Here is a 26,088-nt window from a genome sequence, read left to right on the forward strand (position 1 = left end):
GGTTGTCCCAGGGTCAGGACCTGCAGGATAGAAAACTCAACTACCCTTCATATAATGGTCAGCCTCCAGGCATGTGAGGGGAGAGGCAGGAGCCTTCCAGATAGTACCTGGAACCATGGCTAAAAACATCCAGGGATGAACCAGTGTACTGAGGGGACATGGAAAGGGAGCCTGCCTATAGCAGAGAAACTAATCAGAAGGAAACAAAGTAATAAAAGGCCTTGGGCTAAATTGGGTCCAGATGGGATGCATTAAGGTCAAGAACAGTGAGATGATAGGTTACTGCATTCTAAGCAAAGAGCACTGGTCTTAGAGCCAAAAGAACCGATTTCAGGTCCTGGATCTAACACTTACGTAGCAGTCAGACACTGAAGAAGTCACCTCTCTGAATTTTGTTTTCCTCAGCTATAAATGTAGGTTGGGTGGTGGAAAACCAGGATGACCCACCTAAAAGGCTGATGGTGATTGGAAATTTTCTATAGCTGTAAAGGGTTACCACTACCATCACCTGTATGAACCCAGGTGGACATACCCTTTTGAACTAGTGACTACAACCTTTCCATTGGGCTCCATGAACAACAGCTCCTATTAAAAATGGCCAGAGTTATCTTTTCTATCTCCTCAAAACCTAGCACAGTACTTGGTATATAGTGGGTGAAATGGTTATTGAATAAATGAATTATATGATCATTGTTTTCAAATATCTGCAGGCTGTCATAGAAATTGATTAGGTTTGTTCTGCCTGGGTCGAGTTGAGAAATAAGAGCAAGGGCACTTTCCCTTGTTCAAATTCCATCTTTGCCACTTACTAACCATGTAACAATGGGTAAGTAACTTATTCTCCCCAGGCCTCAATTTCTCTATCTGTAAAATGAAGGAGGATTTAACTAGATATCTAAGGTCCCTTCCATGCATTTCAGTTACAGACAGATTTCAACTCAAGATAAGAAGGAATTCCCTTACAATGAAAGTTATAATTGTTGTTGTTGTTTAGTTGTTTTCAGTCATGTCCAACTCTTCATAACCCTATTTTGGGTTTTCTTGGCAAAAATATTGGAGTGGTTTGCCATTTCCTTCTCCAGCTCATTTTACAGATGAGGAAACTGAGAAAACAAGGTTAAGAGACTTGCCCAGGATCATACAGCTAGTAAGTGCCTGAAGTTGGATTTGAACTCATGAAGATGAGTTTTCCTGACTCCAGGCCTGGCATTCTATCCACTGTACCACCTAGCTGCCCATATAATAATAATAGGTAGCATTTCTATAATACTTTAAGGTTTACACAAAGTGTTGTCTTAATTGGTCCTCAAAACAACACTACACAGTAGATGTTATTATCATCATCACCATTTTACAGGTGAATAAACTGATCCTGAGGGAAGTTATGTGACTTGTCCTGAGATATGCAGTTAGTAAGTACCTGAGGCAGCACAGATATATCAATCTACTATGTGCCACATAGCTGCCCATTGTTGTTATCCAACAAAGAAATAGGCTGGCTCAAGGAAAAAAATCTTTGAAATTAGGGAGCTTTTTATTTAAATCTTTGCATCCCTAGCACCTGGTACAGTGCTTGACACACAGTAGGCACTTAGTAAATGCTTGCTGATAAAATGATCACCACAAGTATTTGAATACAAAAATGGCATCTAGGAGCTGTCAGTGGTCCTGAACAGCACTACTCTCATGAACTGCTCCTGAAAGGCAGAAAGTGGGCTAATGTATAATAGCCACAGCACTGTGTGCCCCAAGGAATACATGTTGAGCTTGTAAACAATTGCCTTTGCCAGGCACCTTTCTGATTATCTTGACTAGCTGCTCCTGAGCTTAACTGAGAAATTTCATCAGAACAGAACTTTCAAAAAAGCTCTAACGACAGAACCACCTTCTTGGAGTGTCCTGTCTTTGTACTGCATAGAAGCCAGTCTTGACTGAGTACATTTTGCTCCCAGGCAGAGTCCTGGGCACTGGTTCAGGGGAGGTATGATTTTGTCTCTTATATCCCTGGGAAAGCAGGATTCTTCTGCAGAGATTTGCTCATCTGTGTATATAGGTGTGGAGCTGGAAAAACTGAGAAGCTAGCCTTTAGCTAGTCAGGATGCCAGGATTCAGACACCAGTGATAAGAACTGATCTCAGGCCTCATGATTATGAGGCTCTAAACCTCTTAATTGATATGGGGAGCAATCAGGGAGAAATGAAACTAGTTGAAGTGACTAGATGGGAGCTTGTATAGAAGATTCACACGCTGGTAGGAAAATTGGACCAGTCCCTTCCACACCATCTTCCCAGGTTCTATATAGCTCTGGAAAGCCCCTTTGTAAAAAATCCCAGGGATGTGTATGTGCATGTGACAGGAGAAGTAAGGCTATTTTCAGTCCCACAGGAGGTGAGAGAGAATAAAGTCTCCCAAGGAGTGGAAGTAGGAGACTACCCTGGTGGTAGAAGCTCAGCAGGGGAATAGGCAGCCTCTCCAAGGCATCTGAGAAAGAAGAACCAGGGCCTAGTACCTCAGAGTACCCCAGGATGCTTAGTTTGTCTGAGACTACCCACCTCAGGCTCCAGGGGTTTCCAGCTGTTGGCCTTAAGCTGCTGCAGCTCCAAAAATTTGAGGCTCACATCCTCGATGGCAAGTTGCAGGAGGTCCCAGAAGCCAGCCAGGTCCTGGGAGGTGGGCACAGGAAATGAGGCTGGGTCCTGCAAAGGTAAGAGAAGACAGGGATGTCCCAAGCCCAGGCATAGGGCAAGGTTGAAGAAACTTTCCTCAACTCCCATCCATTAGGAAAGCAGGAGAAATTCAAGGGGAATCCAACCAGTCATTCTGCAAGCTGGGCCAGTTAGCCTGAGGGTGGTCAAAGGGGAAGCTACTCTAACTCTGACAAGAACTCCACTTCTGGCCCCAGAGGCTCTTACATCACCATGGGCCCCCTCCCCAAACCCCAACTCCACAGAGAGAGTTCACACATTTCTTTCGGCAAGACACAAGCCTCCTCTAATAGAGATACCAGGTTCTGGCCCTAGAGGAGAAGGAGGGCACTCACCATGCTTTGCTGGCACAGCCGGAAAAACTGCTGCACCTTCTGTGACATAAGAAGCTGGGCACTGCCTACTGCGCTCCGGATCTTCTCTAGGACTGAGAAGAACAAAAAAAGTCATCAATTTTTTTTGAGAAAGATACCGTTAGCCCCAGCCTCAGGCATCCTCTCCCATCTATGATATTGACCATCTCCAGAAGATCAAGCTTAAATAACTAGAATATCTGCTGTTTGTCCCTATTGCCTTGTCAGTCACTGTTCACCAGAAACCGTTGTTTCCCCACATGCACCCATTTTTTTCAGTTAAAGGACCTTGTCTAGTTCATTAAGAAGATCAAGACTATTGGGATGAGCTCTACTGTCTATGCTGATCTTCATTTTTACCTCTCTGCCTCTGCCTACCTTCTCCTTTCTCCCTTCTAGTCTCAGAAGATGAGATGGTTTTCCTCTTTGCTAGGGCTAACCCTCTGCCTGAAGTTCTGGCCTTCTATAAGACCTTTATCCAGTCATCATCTCCTGTTTCCAGCATTCCCATTCTCTCCCTTTTTATTGGTTCCTTCTCTTAGTCTACAAACATTCACATGTTCTGCTTATCTTGGATGTGGGGGAGGGGGGAAGATCACTTATCTCAGCTGCTATTATACAGTTCTTCTTCCATTTATGACCACACTTTTAAAAGTAGTATTCTAATCCCCCCATATCCCAATCCCTGCTTCCATATCTTCAACACCAATCCCTCTTCAACTCCCTAAATCTGGCTTCCATAGCCACCTTTCTCTCCAAAGTCACTAATGACCTTGTATCATCTTTGACCTCTCTGCTCATCCGACACTATGGAACACTCTCTCCTAAATGCACTTTCTTCTCTTGGTTTTGATGACACTGATCTTTCCTGTTCCTCCTTGCCCTTCCTTAACCATGATTTTTGTGTTGCTTTCATTGGATTCTCTTTTCCTTCTTGATCTCCCTGGCTTCCTTTGAGACTCAGTTCAAGTCTCATTTTCTTCAGGAAGCTTTTACTGGTCCCTGAGATGTTAGTGCCTGCCCCTCTCAGATTACCTTCCATCTATTCTGTATATATGTTCTTTCTAACCTACTTATTTAGATGTTGCTTTCCCCACTGGAATGTAAGCTCTTTGAGGACAGAGATAATTTTTACCTTTCTTTACATGCTCAGTGCTTAGCACTGTGCCTGGCACATAGTAAATGCTTAATAAATGCTTTTTAACTGAATGACTTCTCCCATCCCCTAAATGGCATCATTCCTCACAGTTCGGTCCTCAGTCACAATCTGCTCATCTCTCAGAGAAAAAGTAGAACTCCCTCAAAGAAAAGGAACACTTTCTGTACCTGCATCCATAGTGGCAGAAAAGATTTTGGAGAAAAGTCCTGGACTAGAAGTCAGAAGACATGGGATTCTAATTCCAGTCCTGCCACTAACGTAATGTATGATTTCATATCAAGTCCTTTCCTCTCTCTGGGCCTCAGCTTTCTCTTCAGTAAAATGAGGAGGTGGAAGTAGATGGTCTCTAAGGACTCTCCCATCTCTAACATGGTATGATTTTTAAAAACCATTTCATGTGTGAAAATCCTGTCTCCCAAATTGTAAGAGCCTTGAAGGCAGAGACCATATGGTCTTCCTTTGTATCCACATGGGAACCTGCAGAGGACCAGGCAGGGGGAATTATATAAACATTGGGAATCCTCTGTTTTATGCTTAGCTTGACTCGGTGAGGGTGATTGCAACATTTCACGTGCCTATGATCTGTAGCTCCCCTAAAATAGAGAAAGAAGGTCTTAAGAACAGGAGCCTGTAAAGAAAGGAGCTTCTTTGGGAATCAAATAGGTGTTAGGCTGATTTGTCCTTTCTCAGTGATGGAAAACACTAATAAGATTTTGAACAAGGTCTCCTTTCTCCCCTCCTTCTTCTCAAAGACAGAGACAGGAATCAGGTAGCAAGTGATTCTACTGGAACATTTGGAATCGACACTCAAAGCTTGCCATAAGCCCGAAAGCTTCCTGGTTGGGTAAGAGTAATGCAGGCATTATGTAGCTGGCAAATGAGTTTCGTCCAAAATAACTGGCTAAAGTCTAGTGTTCAATAAACCACAAAACCCAAACTACTAGAAAAAGGACTTGGGATTCATAGGAACACAGGTCTAGGGCTAGAAAGACCTCAGAGGTCATCTAGTCCAATTCCCTCATTTTACAGAGGAAGAAATTGAAACCCAGAGAGATTAAGTGACTTGCCCAAGGTCACCCATGTAACAAAGCATCACAGATGGGATTTGAATCCAGGTCCTCTCACTCCAGAGCCAGTTCTTTAAGAATTGATGGGAGAACTGGAAAATAGTTTAGCATAAATTACATTTAGACAGTATTTTACCCATATACTATAATGATCTCCAGGTGGATATACAAATATACAAAGTGACATCATTAAAAAAAAATTAGAGAATAGGAGGAGGTAATTTTTAGATCTGTGGTTAGGGCAAGGATTCATAACCTAGCAAAGGCTAGATATTATCATAAAAGATAAAATAGACAATTTTGATTGCACAAAATTTTAAAGATTATATATAAGCAAAATCAATGCAGCTAGGATAAGAAGAGAAGCTGTCAACAAGGAAAAATCTTTGCATGAAATATCTCTGACAGTAGTCTGATATTCAAGATACCTAGGGAATTTACACAAATATATGACTAGACCGACTGGATTAGTCATCAATCAATCAATAAACATCTATTAAGCACCTACTATGTGCCACACTGAGTGCTAAGCTCTAGTCACGTCAAATCACTAGGAATATCCCATGGAAAGAACAGGTATTTTCATTTGAGTCCATATTGAAGGAGACACATAGTCCTGAGCTCCAAGTCTCGGGAAATCCAGCAGGACAATTTGGCAGAAGGACTGTAGCTAAATAAAGTGCGAGCTACCGAGTCATAGTTAGGTAGAGCCTTTTATATGTATTTCTGATTACCTTACCTTTCTGAATTTATGTTCTCTTTTCTCTTTTTTAATTAAGCCCTTAAAAAGTGCACATTTGGTCTGGACTATGTGGTAGCCGGGAGGAAAGAGTAAGAGTGGAGGAGAAGGACTCTGGAACCAGGACACCCAGAAGGAAGATGGCAGTGACAGAAATGGGGGGCATGTCATCAGAGGCTAGGTATAGCAGGAACTCAGGGATCAACAAGGTCAGGGCCTTAGTGCCTCTCTTACCACATGAAGGAAATCAGAATAGTTGAGTCGTGAGGGTGGGAGGGCAGCAGTCATGACCAGACTGCATCACCCACTTTCTCATGCTAATATTGCCAATGCAACAAATAAAGTAGGAAAAAGTAAAACTTCTGAATGGATGTTATCAGTTGGACCATTTAAGAGGTAATTATTTTCACAATAAGGGAGAAGAAGAAGAAACAGCTAGGTCATAACCCTGTGGCAAAACAATGTGGCTCCAGGACTTCCAATAAGCCTCTTGTCCTTGGTGTGGTATGTGTACCTAAAGAAGTCATGTGTGTCAGACTGATGTGAATTGCCTGAGATTTTTTTGGGCACAGAGAGCATGAAAAGGTTTGGCAATGATGACTGTATCACAAAGACATTGAAAGCCACATATGGGTGATACCTTCTAAGCCCTTCTTCTCTTCTCTTGAGCGGAACCATCTCAGGGGCAGTGGGACTGGAACAGCCAGAAATCGCAGGATCCTAGTACCCTCAAATCAGGTTTAGATATCTTAGAAGGCTTAGCTTACTGAACAGTAAACTTTTCAAGGGCAAAAGATGTGATTTGCTTCCTCATTGTTATCATCTCCCATGCCAAGCACTGCTCCTATGCTTAATAAATGTTTGTGGAATTCAGCAGAGTTTGTTGAATTGAAAGGATTGTAGCATAAAGAAATTTGTGAGCAGAAGGCACAGGCCCTCTGGGTCAGGTCACAGATGTGATTTTCTCAAAGTTGAAGCCTCAGATGTGCTATAGCCCTGGACAATTCTTTACACCCCACCTCAGATCAAGGGCTCCCAAAAGGTGTGGCTTTTTTAAATAGCCAAAGGAATGCAAAATGATGTTACTATGAGACAGACATAGGAAGAAGAAAAACTTTGTTGTCAGAGATGGAGTGATCCCCCCCAAACCCAACTAATGGAACTGTGGCTAATCCATGCAGCCATATGTCCTCATTCAAAGGTTAACCAAAAGTTGGCTGTGATATTAAAATAACAATGGTTAGCATTCATATAATGCTGTACAAATATTATTTCATTTGATCCTCACAATACCCCTGGGAGGCAGGTGCTATTATTATTCCTATTTTACAGATGAGGAAACTGAGACAGAAAGGGGTTAAGGGGCACACAGTTATTAAGTGTCTGAGGTTGAATTTGAACTCAGGTCTTCCTAACTCCAAGTCCATCACTCCATCGACAGAGCCACCTTGCTGCCTAGTGAGATGTAAATGAGACCCCCACATCCCACCCCATAGCAGGCAGCCTACTTACTAAGGCATCCCCTCAGCCTACTTACTCTCCTCAGGCAGGTCATAGTCTTCTGCCTCCCGCTCCATCTGCTGGCACCAGTGCTCCATCTTTTCCACTTCTGCCTGCAACATCTTGATGAACCATTCACCATCCCTGGGGCAGGGGGAGGCACGGCCAGAGTCAGGGAGGCTGCGGGAGCCACGCTCCATCCACGAGTCTCGGCGACCATGAGTCGGGGCCGGAGTCGGGGCAGGGGCTGGGCCAGAGCCAGGAGGCCCATCTGGGGCAGGTGGCTCATAGGACAATGGGTAGCCCTCGCGGTAAGCCCACTGGCCCTGCGTGTGGACGGTGCGGAAGACAGAGTAGGCAGGACCTCTAGGCCCTGGCTGGGGCTCAGAAGCATGTCGCTGGAAGGAGCGGCCGAACTGCAGAGCCTTGTCCTCTGTGGCTACAGTTGCCAAGCCAGCCAGGCCTTCCAGCTCCAGGTCCGCCTGGACTCCGGCAGTCACGCTGTTGGAACGCTTGAACCGGGCTCGCCTGGTCAGGGAGATGTGTGTCAATCACCTCTCAGCTCTCTGTCAGCTGAGCTCTCCTCCCCCAAAGGCCCTGCAAATCTGCCCCTCTCTCCTGGCCACCTAGTCAAAGTCGCCCAGGCCCTGCCTCTTTCTTCCCTCCCGCAGCTGCCTCTTAGTCTTATCTCATCTTATCTCCCTCCCAGTTTTTTTCCTCTTCATCCCCTTATGTTTACCTAGAGGCATGCCCTCTTCCCATATCCCCCTAAAGCCCTGACCCCTCATCTCCTCTCCTTTCTCATCCCCCCTCCCAATGTCTTTCAGGTCCTGCCGCCTCCCTCTTCAGGCCTCGCTCTTTGCCCTTCTATAGCCTAAGCCCACTCCCATACATCCTGTAGACACTTCTCCCTCTTCCCAGGACTCTCTCCAGCCAATAGGAACAAGGAGAAGATTGGAAGGAAATGTGGACCTCCTATGGAAAGAAAGCCAGATGGGCTCTGCCTGAAAAAGGTCTCGCTAATCCTGTTATTTAAAAATAAGGATACTGAAGCCTAGAGAGTTTCAGTGACTTGGCCAGTCATATAAGCTGTAAATAGCAAAGTGGGCATTCAAACCCAGGTCTTCTGACTCACAATCTAGGGCTCTTTCCACAACAACTCATGAATCTTAATTTCCCAACTCAAGCTTTCTCCTTCTAGCACAATGGAAAGATCCCCAGACTAGGAGACTAGAAACCTGGGTTCTAGTCTAGGCTCTGCTACCAAATCACCATAAGCATGAGCAAGTCACTGAAACTCTCTGGGCCTCAATTTTCTTATGGGGGGTGGAATGGGGAAAGCAGATATTCCTTAAGGCCTCTTCCACCTGGGATGTTCTGTGGCTCACGTTTTCCCCACAGCACCTAGCACTGGGCTGGGTACATACCAGATGTTTATCATATTGAATTCACTGACTGGAAGGACTGAAAGAGGTCCTGGGAAGGACTTTCCCTAACAAACAACTCCCCCTGGGGGGGACACAAAGAACCTAAATTTGAATTCCATTTCTGCTATTTGCTAACAACATTGTGACCATAGGCAAGTCTTTTCCGGGCCTCAGTTTCTGAATCTGTAAGATGAAGGCTTTGGGTTAGGTTATCTCTAAGGGCCATTCTAGTTACAGATCCTAGGATCTTACGAGCTAGGCCCAAAGACAAGCACCCAGGCAAATGGGGGACGGCAGACAGGCAGGGACAGAAGGAGGTGTCTGACTCCTTAGCCCCATCTGGACTGCCTTGTAGAAAAACAATGGTTTGGGAGCCAGACTCTGGGGCTCCCTTCTGCTCCCCACCCAGTTGTTCCCTCCCTCTCTCCTTTCCTCCCTTCCTCCCTTGCAGCTGCCTGGGAGCCTGTCGCCATGGCGACCAGCCCTGGATAGAGGCCACAGAACCTAAGGAGAGATGTGCTGCTGGCATTCAGTCTCCAATCTCTGCCTCATAGCATCCCAACTCTCCCCCACACCCCAAAGCCAAGAAGGGATGAGGGGAACCAGCCCCTGGATCCTGAAATGGAAATGGAGTTGGGGGGAAGGGGAGGGCAGGGGTTGAGAGTCCAGAGGGCAGGGGAGGGTCTAGGACCATGGAAGGACACACAAGTCAGCCTGTGAGTGGGACAGTAGCTGATCTGGTGGCATTGCCATCCTCCCAGTCGCCTCCAGATCATTGCTGACCCCTCCCTCTCCCTCACCCTATGTGCCCAAGCTGTTGCCAAGATTCTTCTTCTAAAAAAATTCTCCTGTTCATCTCATCCACCCCCACCTCTCCACTCACACAGCTACCATTCCAGTATAGGGCTTCATCACTTTTTGCATGGACTAAGGTAATAGCCACATCCTAATTGGTCTCCCTGATTCAGTATCTCTCCCTCTCCATTCCATCCTTCATGCAGTTGCCCAAATAAGCTTGCTAAGGTCCATATCTGACTAGGTCCCTCCTCTACTCAAAGTAGCCCCCCATTCCCTACAGGATAGAATTCAAATTTCTTAACCTGGCACTCAAGGCCCTAGGGAAGGGGTGGGGAACCTGCAGCCTTGAGGTCACATGTAGCCCTCTAGGTCTTCAAGTGCAGCCCTTTGACTGAATCCAAACTTCACAGATTCCATCAAAGGGCCACACTTGAGAACCTACAGGGCCACATGTGGCCTCAAGGACGAAGGTTCCTCACCCTGCCCTAAGGATACAAACTGTCCCCACCTTTATAGTTCTACTGTCTTCAACCCCCCCCAAATCCAGGCTAAGTAGTCCCTACACTGTTCTCATAATGTGCATTTGTCCCTCCATGGCAATGTGGTATAGTAGAAAGAACCCTGGACTGAGAGTCAGGAGACCTAGTTTGAAAGCCTGGATGCTTACTAGAGGTGTGATATTGGACAAGTCACTTCTTTATCCCACCCCCAGGAATCTCAGTTTCCTGATCTGCATAGTGGGGATAAGATTTGAATTCATGGTGTTTCACCCACTCCCCTACACACATACACATCCTTCAAAGCCCAGTTCAAACATCACCCTCTCCTGGAAACCCTCCCTGACTACTCTAGCTTGCAATCATCTCTCCCTTCACAGGAACTAAATGGCACTTGGTATTGGAAAGACCATTTATCATTTAGCTATACTCTAGCACCTGTCCATGTTTCAGCTTATTTCCTGCCAGTAGATTGTGAACTCTGGACAGTTACCATATCTGAATTTTCTTTGTCTCCCGACGCACAATTGGGCACATGAGACATTAATAAAAAATGTGTTGATTGGAATTGTAAATAATGGTGTTAGTGGTGTCATATATAATCATTTGGTTTTGTTGATGGTTACTAAGTTTAGAATAAATAAATAAAAATAAAATCTGTTGATTTATTGAATGACATGCCCACTGATGCCCTTGGCCAAAACTCTGACTCCATACTGCCATACAGGACCTAATCACCTTTATAACAAGAGAGGAAGAAAAGTGAAACTGACTCATGTGTCAGAGGGAGGTCAACCTTTCTCCACACTCAAGAGGCAACAGTCTTTGCCCCAATCTGACATCTCTCCCAGGGACAGAAGATGAAGAATGAGGAAGTGGAAGGACACTCCTCCCACCTTCACTTACCTCTTATCCTCCTCCACCTGGACCCCAATGGAGTGGAATTCTCTCCGGCTTCTTGTCTCTGTGTCAGAGTCTGAGATGGTCTCTACCTGAGAGGGAAAAGAGACATAGAGTAACAACTCTGCCCTGTATCCAGTAAGCCCTTTCATTGAGGAAGTAAGCAGTGACAACTTCCCAGGGAACAGTTAACTAGCTGGTGCTGGTCCCCCAGAATCTGACTAAATAGAATATCAACTGAAGAGAAGAAGTAGATGACGAATCTCTCATGAGAGCCTGGTGGATGAGATGGAGGGATGTGAGCTGAAGAAGCATACAGTGTGGCAGATTTGGAATGGATGGAATGACTGAATCCATTAAATGGTCATGTCTACCTGGAGGAAGTTTTCTAATGGAGTGCCCTAGGCCTCTGCTCTTGGCCTCGTTCTGTTTGTTTTTATAAATTACTTGGTTAAAGACACAGATGATATACTTATTACATTTGAAGAGAGAAGACATGAAACTGGGAGGGGCAGCTAATGGGATCAGAAATCAAAAGGTCTAAGGCTAGAATTTTAGGGCAAATCTAAAAAAAAAAGAAAAGAAAAGAAATTTAATAGAGATAAATGTAAAGTTTCACACAGGTTCAAAAAATCAACTTCACAGGTATAAGATGGGAAAGGTGTAACCAGATAGCAAGTCATCTCAAAAAGATTTAAGGATTTAATGGAATTCAAGCTAAAAATGAATCAAAAGCAAGATGTGTCAGCCAAAAAAGTGAAGAAATCAATAAAAGGGGCATAACGTAGAAACCAAGGATGATGATGATCCCACTATATTTGCCTTAGTCAGACCATACCTAGAATAGTGTTGAGTTCTGAGCACTAAATTTTGTGTGGTGGAGGGTTATATCCAAGGCTGTGCTGGAACCAAGCTCTAAACAGGTTGGGAGAACCAACTGTTAAATTTCTAGTGTGAGCATTTATGCCTCAGAAGTCGACAATTGCTATAAATCAGGGCTTAAGTTATTGTTTTACAATATTTATTTATTATTTAAATTATTTTATATTTTTATTTTATATTATCTTACTTATTTGTATGTATATTTGTTTATTATCTAGACTAAGAAAGTATTAATAATGTAGATTAAACTTAAATGTGTGGGTGCATATATTTTTTTTCTAGAGAGCCTGGTTGTTAAACATTTACCAGCACACTCCTATACTGCTCTATTAAATATTGCTTGAGCCCGACAGGGGGGCAATAGAAGGCCCAAGGAATGAAGTCATCAGCAAATATGAGGTGACCGTAGGCTAAGAATAATAGTGACTGACATTTATATAGGTTTATATAGGGCTTGATATCCATTTTCTCATTTGAAGCTTGCTACACCCCTGTTTATAGCTCTGTTCTATTGACTGGCTATCAGGCACAAATAGCCAACTATTTTCAATTATCTGAATGGCTGATACCAGGAGAAGGGAGCCAAACTTGAAGCAATAGCTGGAAGTTGCCAAGAGGTAGACTTTGACTCAATGTACAGAAAAACTTCCCAACAATTAGAGCTGTCTGCTCTTTTTGTGGTGGCAAAGAATTGGAATTTGAGAGGATGGCCATCAATTGGCGAAAGGCTGAGCAAGTTGTGGTATATAAATGTAATGGAATACTGTTGTGCTGTAAGAAATGATGAACAGACAGACTTCAGAAAAACCTGGAAAACTTGTATGGTCTGATGCTAAGAGAAGTGAGCAGAACCAGGAGAACATCGTACACAGTAACAGCCACACTCTGTGATAACTAACATTGATAGACTTAGCCCTTCTCAGCAATGCAAGGATCTGAAACCTCTCCAAAGGCCTCGTGATGGATTGAAGCATACTATTTGCTATTTTTTTCTTTTGTAGTGTTTTGTTTCCTCTTTCTGGTGGTTCCTCCTACTGGTTCTAATTCTTACTTACAACATCATTAATGTGAAAATATGTTTAATAGGAATGTATATGCATAGCTCATATCAGATTGCACACTGTCTTGGGGAGGGAGGTGGGAAAGGAGGGGGAGAAAAATTTAAAACTCAAAAGCTTATGGAAATGATTGTTGCTAATTCCAAATAAATTAATTTTAAAAAAATTAGAGCTGTCCCAATGTGAAATTTGCTGCTGCTGTTGTTTCGTCGTTTGCAGTCACGTTCAACTCTTTGTGACCTCATTTGGGGTTTTCTTGGCAAAGATACTGAAGTGGTTTGCCATTTCTTTCTCCAGCTCATTTTGCAGATAAAGAAACTGAGGCAAAGAAGGTTAAATGACTTGCCCAGGGTCACACAGCTAGTAAGTGTCTGAGGACATATTTGAACTCAGGAAGACATCTTCTTGACTTCATGCTCAGTGCTCTATCCACTGTGCCCCTTGCTGCCAATGTGAAATGGGCTACTTCAAAAGATACCCTCCACTCTCTGTCATGATTCATCTTCAATTAGAAGCTGGAAAAACACTGAACAGCTATGGTATAGAGGAAATTCCTGCTCAAGTAAGGATTAGACTGCATGGACCTTTCCATAGATAGACTTCAAGCGCCTTTCCAACTCTGATATCCAGTAAGTCACAAGGACTAAAAGTCCTGGTCATAGAATCCAATGAGAGGAGAGAAGACCATGGTTCTGGCTTTGGAACCTATTTCAAGCTGAACAGTACAAGGAAGGTACTTACAGGTTGGGATAGGATCAGTTTGCTCCCAAGGCAAGATGTTGGAGTCATCATGGGTAAGTCAGGCTGAGAGCACAGCCACTCCCATTTCTATAGCATTTTAAATTAGGTCATATAATCACTCCATTTAACATATGAGGAAACTGAGGCTCACAGAGGTGAAATGACTTGTCCAAGGTCACACATCTAGACCACTATAAAGTCAAATTTTGAACATAAGTCATCTGACAACAAACCTAATACTCTTTCCAATACATCAGGTGAGTTGTAAGCTGGGTAAGAGGGATATTAGACTGGAAGTTGTGTTGGGCATTAATGGTCCAATTAGGGATATGCCAACATGCAATTCCTAGACCCTATGAATTTAATTCAATTCAGTTCAACAAGAATTTATTAAGGGCCCATACTATATACAAGGAACTGAGCTAGGAGATGAGGTTACAAAACTGAAAAACAGCTCTCACATTCTGCTGGGAGTTAGAATATGTAAATAGATAAGAAAATACAAAAAATATGACACTATTTTTGAAGGCTATGAAAAATTGCTTCAGTCTGAGAATTATGTAACCAAGTGACGATCTTTAAAGTTGCTACATTTAAGGACTTATTAACAAGATACAAAGTGTTGGTGGCAGGATTCTTAGAACAAAATTAAGAAAATGCCAGACAAATTGTTGAGGAGGAAATTTCTAACTAGGGAGATCCAGGAAGGCTTCCCATGGGTGTAATCGGTAAGCTGAGCTTTGAAGGAAGCAAAGGATTCTGAGAAGCAGAGATGATGAAGTAGTGGGTTCCTGATATGAAGAATAACCTATACATAGAGCCAGAGATAGGAGATTGAATGTCAGCTTCAAGGAAGAGAAAGGTGGCTCATTTGGCTAAAACATAGAGTGCATGAAGAAAAATAATGTCAAGTCATGGAAAGGTAGGCCAAAGCCAGGTTGGAGAGGGCTTTAAATATCAGAGAACTGTTTGTATTCTATCCTGAAACACAGAGAACCCAAAATAAATTAATTCAGTTGGTACTCCCATCTTCTATTGATATCCGCATACCTGTACCCCAATGGAAGGCCTCCATTTGCGCTGCCTAGCCAAGCTACGAAGCTCTTCCCTCCCAGGGATGGTCTTGATGATGAGGGTTGGGGGTTTGGGACTAGCCCGAGCTGGGACTGGTGCCAGCTCAAGGGTCCGGGTCCCTGTGGGGGGGCCGTCCAAGCCATCAGCCGAGTTGCAGCGCCGGGTGGGCTCAGGGGCCCAGGTGGGGCCCTCCGGGGGTGGGTAGCTCTCATGGGCAGAATCGGTACTGCTCTGGGCTGTGATGGAAATGCGTGGTGGAGTCTGTCGTCCTGCAGGGATGGGCGGTGGGGCTTTTCTGAAGTTAAAGGCTGTGGCAAGAAAATTGACCAAAACATGAGATTATGGACACAATGTTATTTGACCAGAGGCACATGTGACTGCATGTAAAAACTCTCATGGCTTATGGGGAAACACATGGGTAGAATAACCAGCAACATGCAGACCCCAGGTAGCTTAGTAATAAATGCAGTCGCCATTTATGAAGAACATTCCGTTGTGATGTGTTTTCCCACCCATTCTCTCATTCCATCTTTACAACAGCCTTGTGGGACAGGGGAGAAAGGGAGTGGAGTGGTTGACAGGACAAGTATATTATTCCCATTTGACAGATGGGAAAACCAGGTCTCAAGGAAGGAAAGTACATTGCCCAAGGTCACATGGCTAGTAAGTAAAAGGTATGGGACTGGAACCCAATTCTGAGTCCAGCAGGTAGGGGTGGCAGGTGTCATATTCCAAGAGAAGTCCAAGGTTGGCCTCCATAGCCAGAGACTAAGACCCAGCCCTGCAGATGAGTAACAAGCTATCCTTGTTTAATAACTTGTCCAAGACACAGATACATGCACATACATAGCATCTTCCCCTTGTGTCCCCCTGGCATCTCTGGGATAATATTCTCCATTTTGCACATGGGGAAACCAAGGCTTAGAAAGAAGTGGCTTGCCCATGACCACACAGCAGAGGGGGAATAGAGCTAAGTCTAGATCCCAGGTCTCCTGGCTTCCAGCCCAGGGTTTCTTACTTATCCCCAAGGTCAGTTGAGTGGGGGAGATAGGCATAGGGAGTACTCACAGGTGCTGGTCTTCAGGACGCTGCTTGGCCCTGCTCCCATAGGGGCAGTGAGGAGGGGCAGGCAGTCGTCATCCTGTGAGCAGCCGGCCTGGATGGCCCGGAGGTAGCTGTGGCTCCTCATACGGAAGCAGCCGGGTAGGTCCAGGGCGTCCACCGCCTGGGACTCAGGCTCCCCAAACACTGACCCACACACGGCCTCAAACTGCTGGCTTAGCTCCTCACTGAGCTGGTAGAGGTAGAGGAGTAGGGGGTCAGGAGTAGGGCAGGCCATACCCCAACACTCTGAAGAACTGCGGTTGGAGGTCATTAACATATTCATGTTCACGGCCTGCATAAATTATACCTAACTGCACTCCCCTCCTTCATTTGGGTTAAATGAAATCTTTGGGGTTTTTTCCACAGAGAAGAGAACAAGTTTCCACCCATCCCTGTACCCAAGGCTGGCCCCTCTGCAGCCAAGTCCCCAGCCCCTCACATTCCCTTTGAGAGTACCCTCACCTCAACCAGGCAATCAGAACCGCCATGCCTCCCTTTACACACACCTTCCAGGGCCTCCCAGGATCCCAATGTGCCATCCAAACCTGCCCTCTCAGAGCCCTGTTCTCGACTTGCTGGCCAGCAGAACATAAAATTACACTGAATTTTGAATGACTGATGCCCCTTCCTTGACATAATATCCCTCCCTCCAAGGGGACCTTGACTTTTAAAGGGTGTATCTTATTCCTTTTTTTTTTTGGCAATTGGGGTTAAGTGACTTGCCCAGGGTCACACAGCTAATGAGTGTCAAGTGTTTGGTCTGAGGCCAGATTTGAACTCAGGTCCTCCGGACTTCAGGGCTGGTGCTCTATCTACTCCACCACCTAGCTGTCCCAGATGCATCTTATTCTTAAACCCAAAGAAATTAATTTCTAACAGTGAAAAATCAAGCCTAATTTGGCAGGGAGAAATAATAAGGGTAGGTCTTAGCACTCCCCTCACAACGATAATTCTGGCATGATTTGGCAGAGACCTAGAAGGTGCATCCCAGAATGGGACTTCATTACCCCTTATCCAGACTATCTCAATAGCCTCCTAATGAGTCTCCTCATCTCTCCTGATCTTCCCTTCCAATACATCCTTCACACCGATACCAAGACAGTCTTTATTATGCACTGATGACCTGAATGAAAAATCTTTGGTTCTCTTTCACCAACTGGGTAAGGTGTTAACCACTTAGTGACATCCAAGGCCCTCCAAAATCTAGCCCCACCCTTCCTTTAGAGGCTTCCCTTCTACCCACTGTATGCCTCAGCCAAAGTAGACTACTCTCTACCCCTGCCCAATATACAATGGGATCTCTCACTTCCAAGCCTGTGCTCCTGCTGTTTCCTAAGCCTTCCCTTCCACTCCTCACTTATCAAATTCCTGCTAATCCTTGAAAATCCAACTCAAATGCCATTTCCTCCATGAAGCCTTCCTGATTTCTTCTCAATAAGGACCTTCCCATCCACTCCCCCATAGATCTTACATAGCATTTTGTTTGTACCTCCCTAATTATGTAGCAATGTTATGTGTTGGAGTGATGCCTGCATGTCTTCTCCTCCTACCAGACTTCAAGTCACCTGAGTGCAGGGTCCACGTCCTATTTAAACCATTACACCTCCCCCAGCCACCCAGCTCTCTGACCTGCAAACAATAGATGCTTCATAAACACTTGCTGTTTTCCACATCTAATCCTGTAATATTTGGGGAGGGAGAGGGAGGAAGGAGCAGAAGAACCATAACGAGTCGATGCCAGAAACCAGGGGGGAGCAGGTGGAACTGGACGAATGCGGCTGAATCCTGGCCTGGGGAGCTCAGCCTCAGATGGTGATGGGCCCAAAGCTTCTTCGGAGCAAAAAGAAGCATTTGTCATTTGGCCTGGGCACAGCTCCCAGACAGGAGATAACAGGTGTCGTTTGTACACTGGGGCCAGTCTGGCGGTCAGATGGGAGCAGGTCCCAACATTCAGTGGCAGTCCCTCGGTGGCAAGATTTGAAGAGAAGGATAGCTTTCCATCAGGTTCTCAAGACTGTTATAGCAAGGGAAATCTGTATTCCTCTAGAATTCCATAGCCCTCCATAGACAGTGCAGTTTACTCTTCCCTTAATGGCCAGGGAATAATCTTAAATTTTTGTTTCTGGCAGAAAGGAATGAATCCAAAAAGACCTGGTTGGGAGTTGGGGGGGGGGGGACTGGAAGGACCCCAGAAGGAGCTCAAAGGCCTGGTTTTCCCAGTTCCAACCTAACTCCTGCTGCTCATCAAGATGGAACCAGCTTCTCCCTCTCTCTCTTCAGGCCTCTACTGGGGGAAGAGTCCCAATAACTTACCTGGCCTGTGGTAAGGGAGCGGCCATAGCCAGGGGCCCCAGTCCGGGGGTGAATCCGGGGTGGCACACAGCAGCTGGAATGGATATAGACACATGAATCAGAATGGGGTTTGATGGAGGGTCCCAAAAAAGACCCTATAGAGGGAAATTTGATCAAGAGACCCTATAGAGGGAACCCTGGGGAAAGACCCCACAGTAAAAGAGCCCAGAGAGGGCCCACAGAGGGGCCTGGGTTGCCTCCTTGCCAACCTCCAATCCCCTGGTGGCCACCTCCTTACTTGACCCGAGCCTGGTCCACACTGGATGAACGGCGATAGGCGTAGCGGCGGGCAGCTCCCTTTGGAGACATCTTAGGGCTGCCATCTGAATCACCGCTGTCCTCATCCCCCATGGCCTTGATGTAGCTACCACTCCGCATCCTTCGACATGGGATCTCCCCATCCTTGCCCCCAGTTGGATAACCCCCCCATTCATCATGGGGCACCTGCCAAGATCAAGGGAACAGGTCTCAGCTCTTTTAGGGCAAAAAGACCTTCCCCTCCTCCTCCCCACCCCCCAAAAAAACTCCAGGGGAGTATGATCATCTCTTTGTCTATACCTAAGCCCCACTTCTACCCTTCTGAGCTCCCCTTCACTCTCTTCACTACCTCACTTTTCTCAATTATTCTCCTAGACTACTCTTATCCAAACAGCCCCTTATCCTGGCCACCCCCTTTTTGAAGCTCCCTTATCCTTTCCAAATACTCCTCAGTGTCCTATCACCCTGTTTGTCCTCTTCTTATCTTGCTTCACTCTTCTCAGGTCCCTCCTAACCCTAACTACCCTCTCAGTATCTTCTCACCTTGACCAGAACCTCCTCAGTGCTCACTTACTCTATCAATCAGAGTCTGAGGTCAGGATCAAGTTCCTAACCTTGGATTCATTCTTCATCCCTCCTTCTCCATCACTTCCATTATATTCATATGACAAATCCTGTTAATTCTTCCCTTTAATCTTCCTAAGGCATAAGTCTGACCATGTCACTCTTCTGCTCCAAAACCTTCTCTGGATCCCTATTGCCTCTAAGATAAAATTTTGTTGTTGTTCAGTCATTTCCAACTCTTCATGACCCCATTCAGGGTTTTCTTGGCAAAGATACAGGAGTGATTTGCCATTTCCTTCTCCATCTCATTTTAAGGATGAGGAAACTGAGGCAAATGGGGTTAAATGACTTGCCCAGGGTCATAGTTAGTAAGTGTCTGAGGTCAGATTTGAACTCAGAAAGAGGAGCCTGCCTGACTCCAAGCCCAATGCTATATCTACTTTGCCACTTAGCTGCCCTTTTAAGATAAGACACAAACTCCTTATCATGGCATTCTAGGTCTTCCTCAATAAGGCTCCAACCTTATTTCACCCTGTGCTCTGTGTTCCAGCCAAATTGGATGACTTACAAACCCCTGGACACATCTGGTGTTTAACATTGCTCATTATGTGTCTCCCTCTATCCATTCACCCTCTGGAATTTCCAACATAACCCTCTAGGATTATCCATAGCCTACCCATCCTCCCAGTCTCAACTCAAGCCTTTCCTAATCACATTAGCCTTCTGCTGTGTCTCTGTCCACAAACTCCTAGTATTTGTATTGTCTTCGTCTCACAATCAGGGACTTCCCTTTTATTGGTCTCTGTTTATCTCTTTCTGGTCCACTGCTGTGACTCTGGCTTTAAACTCCCTAAAGGCAGGACCAGGATTTTATCCTTCTCTGTCTCCCATAGCATAGCCCAGCATAGGATTGAGGTCATTATAGGCCTTAGTAAAGATTTTTTAAAAGGATGGTTGAATGGGTGGATGGATGGAAGGATGGTGGAACGGAGAGAGGGAGGGAATATATCAACGGCAGTAAAGTCTCCATAGCTGATGATTGCTGCTCCATTTTGGTCCAGAGAAGTCCAAATGGTTCCAGAGTGAAAACTCAGTCAGCCATAAACAATCACCCATGGGACCCATCTGTAGCCATGGTTAGACTTAGTCATGATTCTCATCCAAGAAGAGTAAGCCTGACACTGTAACTGAGCACCAGTAACTTTTATGGTGCCGGTGAGTGGATTGGCTGCTCCCCCAGCCTTGCTGGGAGAGTGAAGGCAAAGTGGTGACTCTGCATGTGCATAGATTAAAGAGATTTATATAGGACCCATACCACAAAACATCCTGGCTCTGCAGGATTTCACGTTGGCCCTGTTTCCCTCCTTTTTTATAAGTATGTGTTTCTTTTTGGGTCAGTGACTCAGGCCTTTTTAGTCAAAGGAAGACAGAACTTTGTTTCTCTGACCCTGGGAGAATGGAGAATATTGTTGAGAGCTCCATTGATTTATGTATGCCTATGGATAGCAGGAGGGAATTAGGCTTGGTCTGGGCCAATTAAAGGCAGCATGACGTAGTTGATAAGTGCTGACTTTGCAATCAGGAAGGTGGGTTCAAATCCCCATATGGCCATGGGTAAATCTCTAAGCTTGTTTGCCCATCTGCAAATTGGGGATAATGGCGCCTGTATTACCTACCTCACAGGGTTATGTAAGGCTCAAATAAACTAATGTATGTAATCTGCTTTGCAAACTTTAAATCCCCTATTCAAATGTCAGTAATTATTTGTATTATCATGTTTTCAAGGGTCCCAGTTCTGATGAGAACCAGCCCCAGACTGGTCTGGTTGGATTTACATATCTCAATGTTTGGTTCTAAGGCCTCAGCTGTTCCTAATTGTAAGCGAGGGCTTTGAAGAGGAAGCCACTTCATAGAATGAATAAATGAGGATCTGAGAGGAACTAAGTTGGAGGATGTCCCTAGGGACCCTCTCATGCTTCCCAGGCCTTATAAAGGGATGGACTGATCCAAAAGAAGGGAGGACAGGCAATTGGGAGAAGGGGGATGATATAACCTTTAATGATCCCAGGAGGCTAAAGCCAAAAATCACTGGCAGAAAGAGAGGATGATAACCTTATAGAGTTAGAGTTCTCTCAGAAGTATCAAGAACAAAATAAGGGGGGCCCTAGGTTCCTCTGAATCCCACCTCTACCTAGAGGGAGTTTACCCAAGAAAGTCACTAAGGAAATTGAGTACGTAAGCAAGTGGGATTCAGCCCAGAAAGGGTGTCTCCAGCTCTCCTACTGCGCCCCACCAACTCATACCCATCTGGACCATGGCTTAATATACAGGAATGATGGGCCCTTGGCCACAGATGGAGTACAGCTAAGGAGGGTTGGGAGAGATATATTTGCCTAGTGATTTGCTGATCTAGTCAAGAAAGCTTTAAAATGAAAATTGAGGAGGAGGAAGAAAAAGAAACTACCCACATTCAACTGCTAAGCCAGACACTATAGAGAAAGCAGGTATAATGTCGGAAGAACTGCAGAAGAGGTGCTCTTTAATTCAAGCGTAAATGATTCTTATGGCCTCAGATAGCCATACACCAATAACTGCTGAATTAGAGCTCTTCATGAAAGAAGGAAAATACAACCTAACGGATATCACTGACTTTTGATAAAATGCAACTCATGACTAGAATGCGGCAACAGAAGAGTAAACCTTGTTCAAAAACGAAAAAAAATGGGAGAATTAGTAGTAAAATAGCATGGCATCTCAAATAAATTACTCCTATGTGAAAATCTACCAACCAAAATCAAGAGACAGTGAAGAGCATTCAGGTAAGCCTCAAAGGAGGGAAAACAGAAGCAGTGTTGTGGGAGAAGTATGTTATATTTCATCCAGCCGGAGGAAATGGATGATAGACAAACATATGGCAGATTCACAGAGGCAGGCTATAATAGTGATGGGAAACTTCAACTGAAAATCTATTGGAGATTTCCACCATTATTAAATAAAAAGCAGAGCAGCCCATTGCTCTCTTTGGCCACTTTTCTCTACTGTGTCTAGAAGGTAAAGATCACAGTTCACCCAGAGCATGGACACTATGAACTGAACTGGTGAGAAATGAAGGATTTCCTTCCCCTGGTTTCCATCTTTTACCCCAGTTCAGAGAAATGAGCCTGGGGATATTTGTTTCTGTTCTGTGTCATTCATTCTTCTAGCTTCAGGTGCCACAGGTGATCTCCACCAGAACTGGAAGTTGGAGCCATAGTGACCTTAGAGCCAGGACTCCAGGATGGATGGTACAGTCAGCCATGCCAGGATAGAAGTCCTGAGAAGCCAGGGTGCCTGGGACTAAAGACCTAGGTGAGTTTTGGACTAGGAACTGGGTATGTGCCCTCTAGGAAATGAGCTCAGCTATGAACCTAATCCTTTCCCCTTCCCAGAGGCTGAGGTGGTGCAAAGATGGGGTGAGAGGTGAGGGAGATTATGCCTCCCACATGTGGGGGGGGCAAGTGAGTTTATATGTTAGTGATTATACCTTCTGAAGTAAATATATCAGTGTAAATGCTAGAAAAAAGCACAACAGCTGATAAATCATTTTATTAGTGTAATAATAATTTTATCCTTCAGAAGATAGAAGAGATGATGAGGGGAATGGCTGAAATGGCTATTCTATATCTGATTATGACCAAAAGGGACACATTTGTTACTGAAGAGGAAACAAAAGCACACTTGGGATGATGTGATCACCCTGTCTTAGAGATCATGCTAGATAAGGAAGATAAAATCAGATGGCCACACTAGACTTTCAGGGTAGGGAACCTGCGGCCTCAAGGCCATAGGTCCTTGAATGTGGCCTTTTGACTGAGTCCAAGCTTTACAGAACAAATCCTTTTATTAAGATGATTTGTTCTGTGAAGTTTGGATTCAGTCAAAGGGCAGCACCTGGGGATCTAGAGGGCCACATGTGGCCTCAAGGCTGCGGGTTCCCCACCCTTGTGGGTGAACAGATTTCTTAAGAGTTCAGTCTCATCCTGAACCTTGGACTCTGGAAGGGAAGATGGATCATGAAGAACAGGAGAATCTCAAGAACAACATTCAGAAGATGGAAACACAAGCCATACCAGACTAAGCTTATTTCCTCTTTGTGATAGGGTTACCAGGCTGTATATTAGGGAAATGATATTTAACATAGTACAGTCGGATTTCACTAAGACATTTGACAATATCTTTGTGGAGGAAATAAAGAAATATGGGCCAGATGATTGTAGAGTTGGATGAATTCAGAACTCATTAAATGACTAAGTCTGAAGAATATTGATTAATGAACCTATTTTAACAACTAATGGGAGGTTCACAAGGCTTCAAATTTGGACTTATTCAATATGGAGGATGTATTACACTTGCTATGTTTAGGTCTAGAAGGCACAAGGAGGACCACTGCTAAGAGAAAGAATGCAGCTCAATATAAGGAGTAACCTCCTTATATTCTATTGTGCAGCAATGGAATTGACTGCCTTGGAAAGTAGTGAGTTCCCCCAATCACTGGAGGCCTTCAAACAGAAGTTGGATGACCATTTTCCAAAGGTTCATGAATCTTTACATGTGACAGAGGTTGAACTAGATGACCCTTCAGATCTCTTGTAGCTCTGGGATTCTATGATTCTCTTTATATCAATAAGGAATTGAGAATTAACATTATATGTAGCAATGTCATAAACATATACCTGTCATATAGTCTTGTATGATAAATAATGATAATAATAGCATTTATACAACACTTTTAAGATTTGCAAAGCACTTTACATACATTATTTCATTTGATGCTCATGACAACTCCTCAAGATAAGTGCTATTATTACCACCATTTTACAGATGAAGAAACTGAGGCTTAGAGAAGCCTTTCCCAGGATCACACATTCTCTCATCAGTCCTCATCTAAAGCAAGACTCAAACTCAGATGTTACCGACTCCAAGTCTAGTACTCTATCCATTGCATCACCTAACTGCCAATTTTAATGTACCCAAGGGATACATTTTATTCAGTTAGTCAAATTTCTTTTTAAATCCAGTAAGGATCTATTTTCTACATCTTTCATTTAGTTGTATAATCAAAAAGATATGTTCTGTTTGAGAAAATAATTGATGAAAACATGCTTGTCATATTTGCATGTTTTAATCAAGGGCTACGTCTTCATGTCAGCAGAGATTAATCTCATAAAAACTGTATAGACTTATGGGATCCATAAGATCACATTTATAAGAATCTCATGGCAATAAGGAAAGCGCAATCTGGGTCAACAGTGTCTGTCATCTCAGTTACCTTTTTAAAAAGTAGTACCTTCAGTGACTTTTTCCATTCTTTTGGAATCTTCCTTTCATTGAGAAATCTTAAGAATAGCTCTCCAAGTGCCTTTTAAATTATGTTCCCTCAAGCATGGGTTTCTCCTTTCTAAGTACTTGTTCAGATCCACTCTTCTTGTCTTCAGAGAATTATACACTTTCAGAGTTTGAAGAGACCTTCAGGTCATCTTGTCCAACTCATCCCTTAACAGGAATATTAGCTACAACATCCCAAACAAATGGTCATCCAGCTTCTGCTTGATGCCCTCCCAGTAATAGGTAACTTACTGCCTCCCACAGTCCCTTAGATTGTTAGAAAGTTCTTCCTTTTATTTACCCAAAATCTACCTTCCATCCATTGGTCCTCATTATGCCCTCTGAGGCTAAGGAAAACAAGTCTATTTCATCTTCCATGTAGCAACTCTTAAATGTTCAATAGTACAAACATCCCTTCAAAATGACGGTGATCTTTCATACAATGATCAAAGACAATGCCAAAAGACTCATGATGAAAAAATGCTATCTACCTCCAGAGGGAGAAGTGATGAAGTCTGAGGGTAAATTAAGGTATAATTTTGTCTCTTTATTTTTCTTGCTTTTTTTGAAATATGGATAATACAGAAATTTGTTTTGCATGACTTCACATGTATAATTGATGTCATATTACTTGCTTCCGGGGGGGGAGGGGAATATTTGGAACTCAAAATTTAAAAAGAAAAGAATGTTTAAAAGAAATAAATATTTTTTAAATGGCATTGATTTTTCTCTTATTCTAGTGACATTGCCAGTCCCTCACATCCCTTACTGAAGAGGGAGACTCTAAAGGTGGTGTTCCATTATGAAAACAGATGTCCATAAAAATACCAACTGTCTGTCATACTTTATGTCTTTCTGTTGTCTTCCTTCCAGTTTCATCTATAAATGTACTCTAGATGATCTAGCTCAGTTCCCTCAACTGCTTTCCACTGTCTTATGAGGAATATTATTCATAACTTTCCATCTTCTTCCTCTATAAAGATCCAAAAATGAGTTTAAATTCTAAACTGGTACTTTTCTTGGCTTCCATGTCACTCTTCCTGGAAAGGAAACCAGGTACTTGTTGGCAGAGGCAGTTCCTGAATTCTTCCAACCTCTTCATTGGTGATCGTTCTGTATCAATTAAACTTCTCTTTAAAATGGTGATAGTCAATGTCATTTCTTTTATCCATTTCCCATTTTTGGAATCAAAAACTTTTAGGGGTCAAGCTCCTATAATCACTTTCAATGTCCTTTTAGCTACCTTTTTTTTTTCTAACCTTAGCTCTAACAGGCTGTCCACCTGCAATTAGCCATTTTTTATCTAGTAAGATTTAATCATTTCTCCATTTCTACTTTTCTACATTTTCTACATTTCTACTTTTCACATCATCTAGTGCTCAACATGTACCCTCCAATTCTTATCTTAAAAAGTATAATGTGACTGCTATTCCTGCTCAAAGTACAGGCTGATTTCCCTCCTGGAAGATAAATAAAGGGGCTGGAGGAATCATTCTCCTTTCTCCATGTTATTAAAGAGAAAATGAAGAGAGAACAAATGTCCCTT

The 26,088-nt window shown here is 43.9% G+C and overlaps 1 protein-coding gene across 2 annotated transcripts in view; it reads right to left on the minus strand.

Moving 5' to 3' along the window:
* Nucleotides 1-26,088, minus strand: part of DLGAP3 (DLG associated protein 3) — an 80,578-nt gene that overhangs the window by 3,337 nt on the left and 51,153 nt on the right. For both annotated transcript variants that reach the window (XM_020983710.2, XM_020983711.2), the window contains exons 4-11: nucleotides 18,595-18,800; nucleotides 18,318-18,390; nucleotides 15,969-16,194; nucleotides 14,877-15,208; nucleotides 11,152-11,237; nucleotides 7,561-8,051; nucleotides 3,041-3,132; nucleotides 2,553-2,696 (exon numbers count right to left, since the gene is read on the minus strand). In XM_020983710.2, coding sequence (XP_020839369.1) covers nucleotides 2,553-2,696; nucleotides 3,041-3,132; nucleotides 7,561-8,051; nucleotides 11,152-11,237; nucleotides 14,877-15,208; nucleotides 15,969-16,194; nucleotides 18,318-18,390; nucleotides 18,595-18,800 — 1,650 coding nt within the window. The remainder of the gene's footprint in view (nucleotides 1-2,552; nucleotides 2,697-3,040; nucleotides 3,133-7,560; nucleotides 8,052-11,151; nucleotides 11,238-14,876; nucleotides 15,209-15,968; nucleotides 16,195-18,317; nucleotides 18,391-18,594; nucleotides 18,801-26,088) is intronic.

Source organism: Phascolarctos cinereus, unplaced genomic scaffold (genome assembly GCF_003287225.1).
Source record: "Phascolarctos cinereus isolate Bilbo 61053 unplaced genomic scaffold, phaCin_HiC Scaffold_726;HRSCAF=1367, whole genome shotgun sequence".
Classification (NCBI taxonomy): Eukaryota; Metazoa; Chordata; class Mammalia; order Diprotodontia; family Phascolarctidae; genus Phascolarctos; species Phascolarctos cinereus.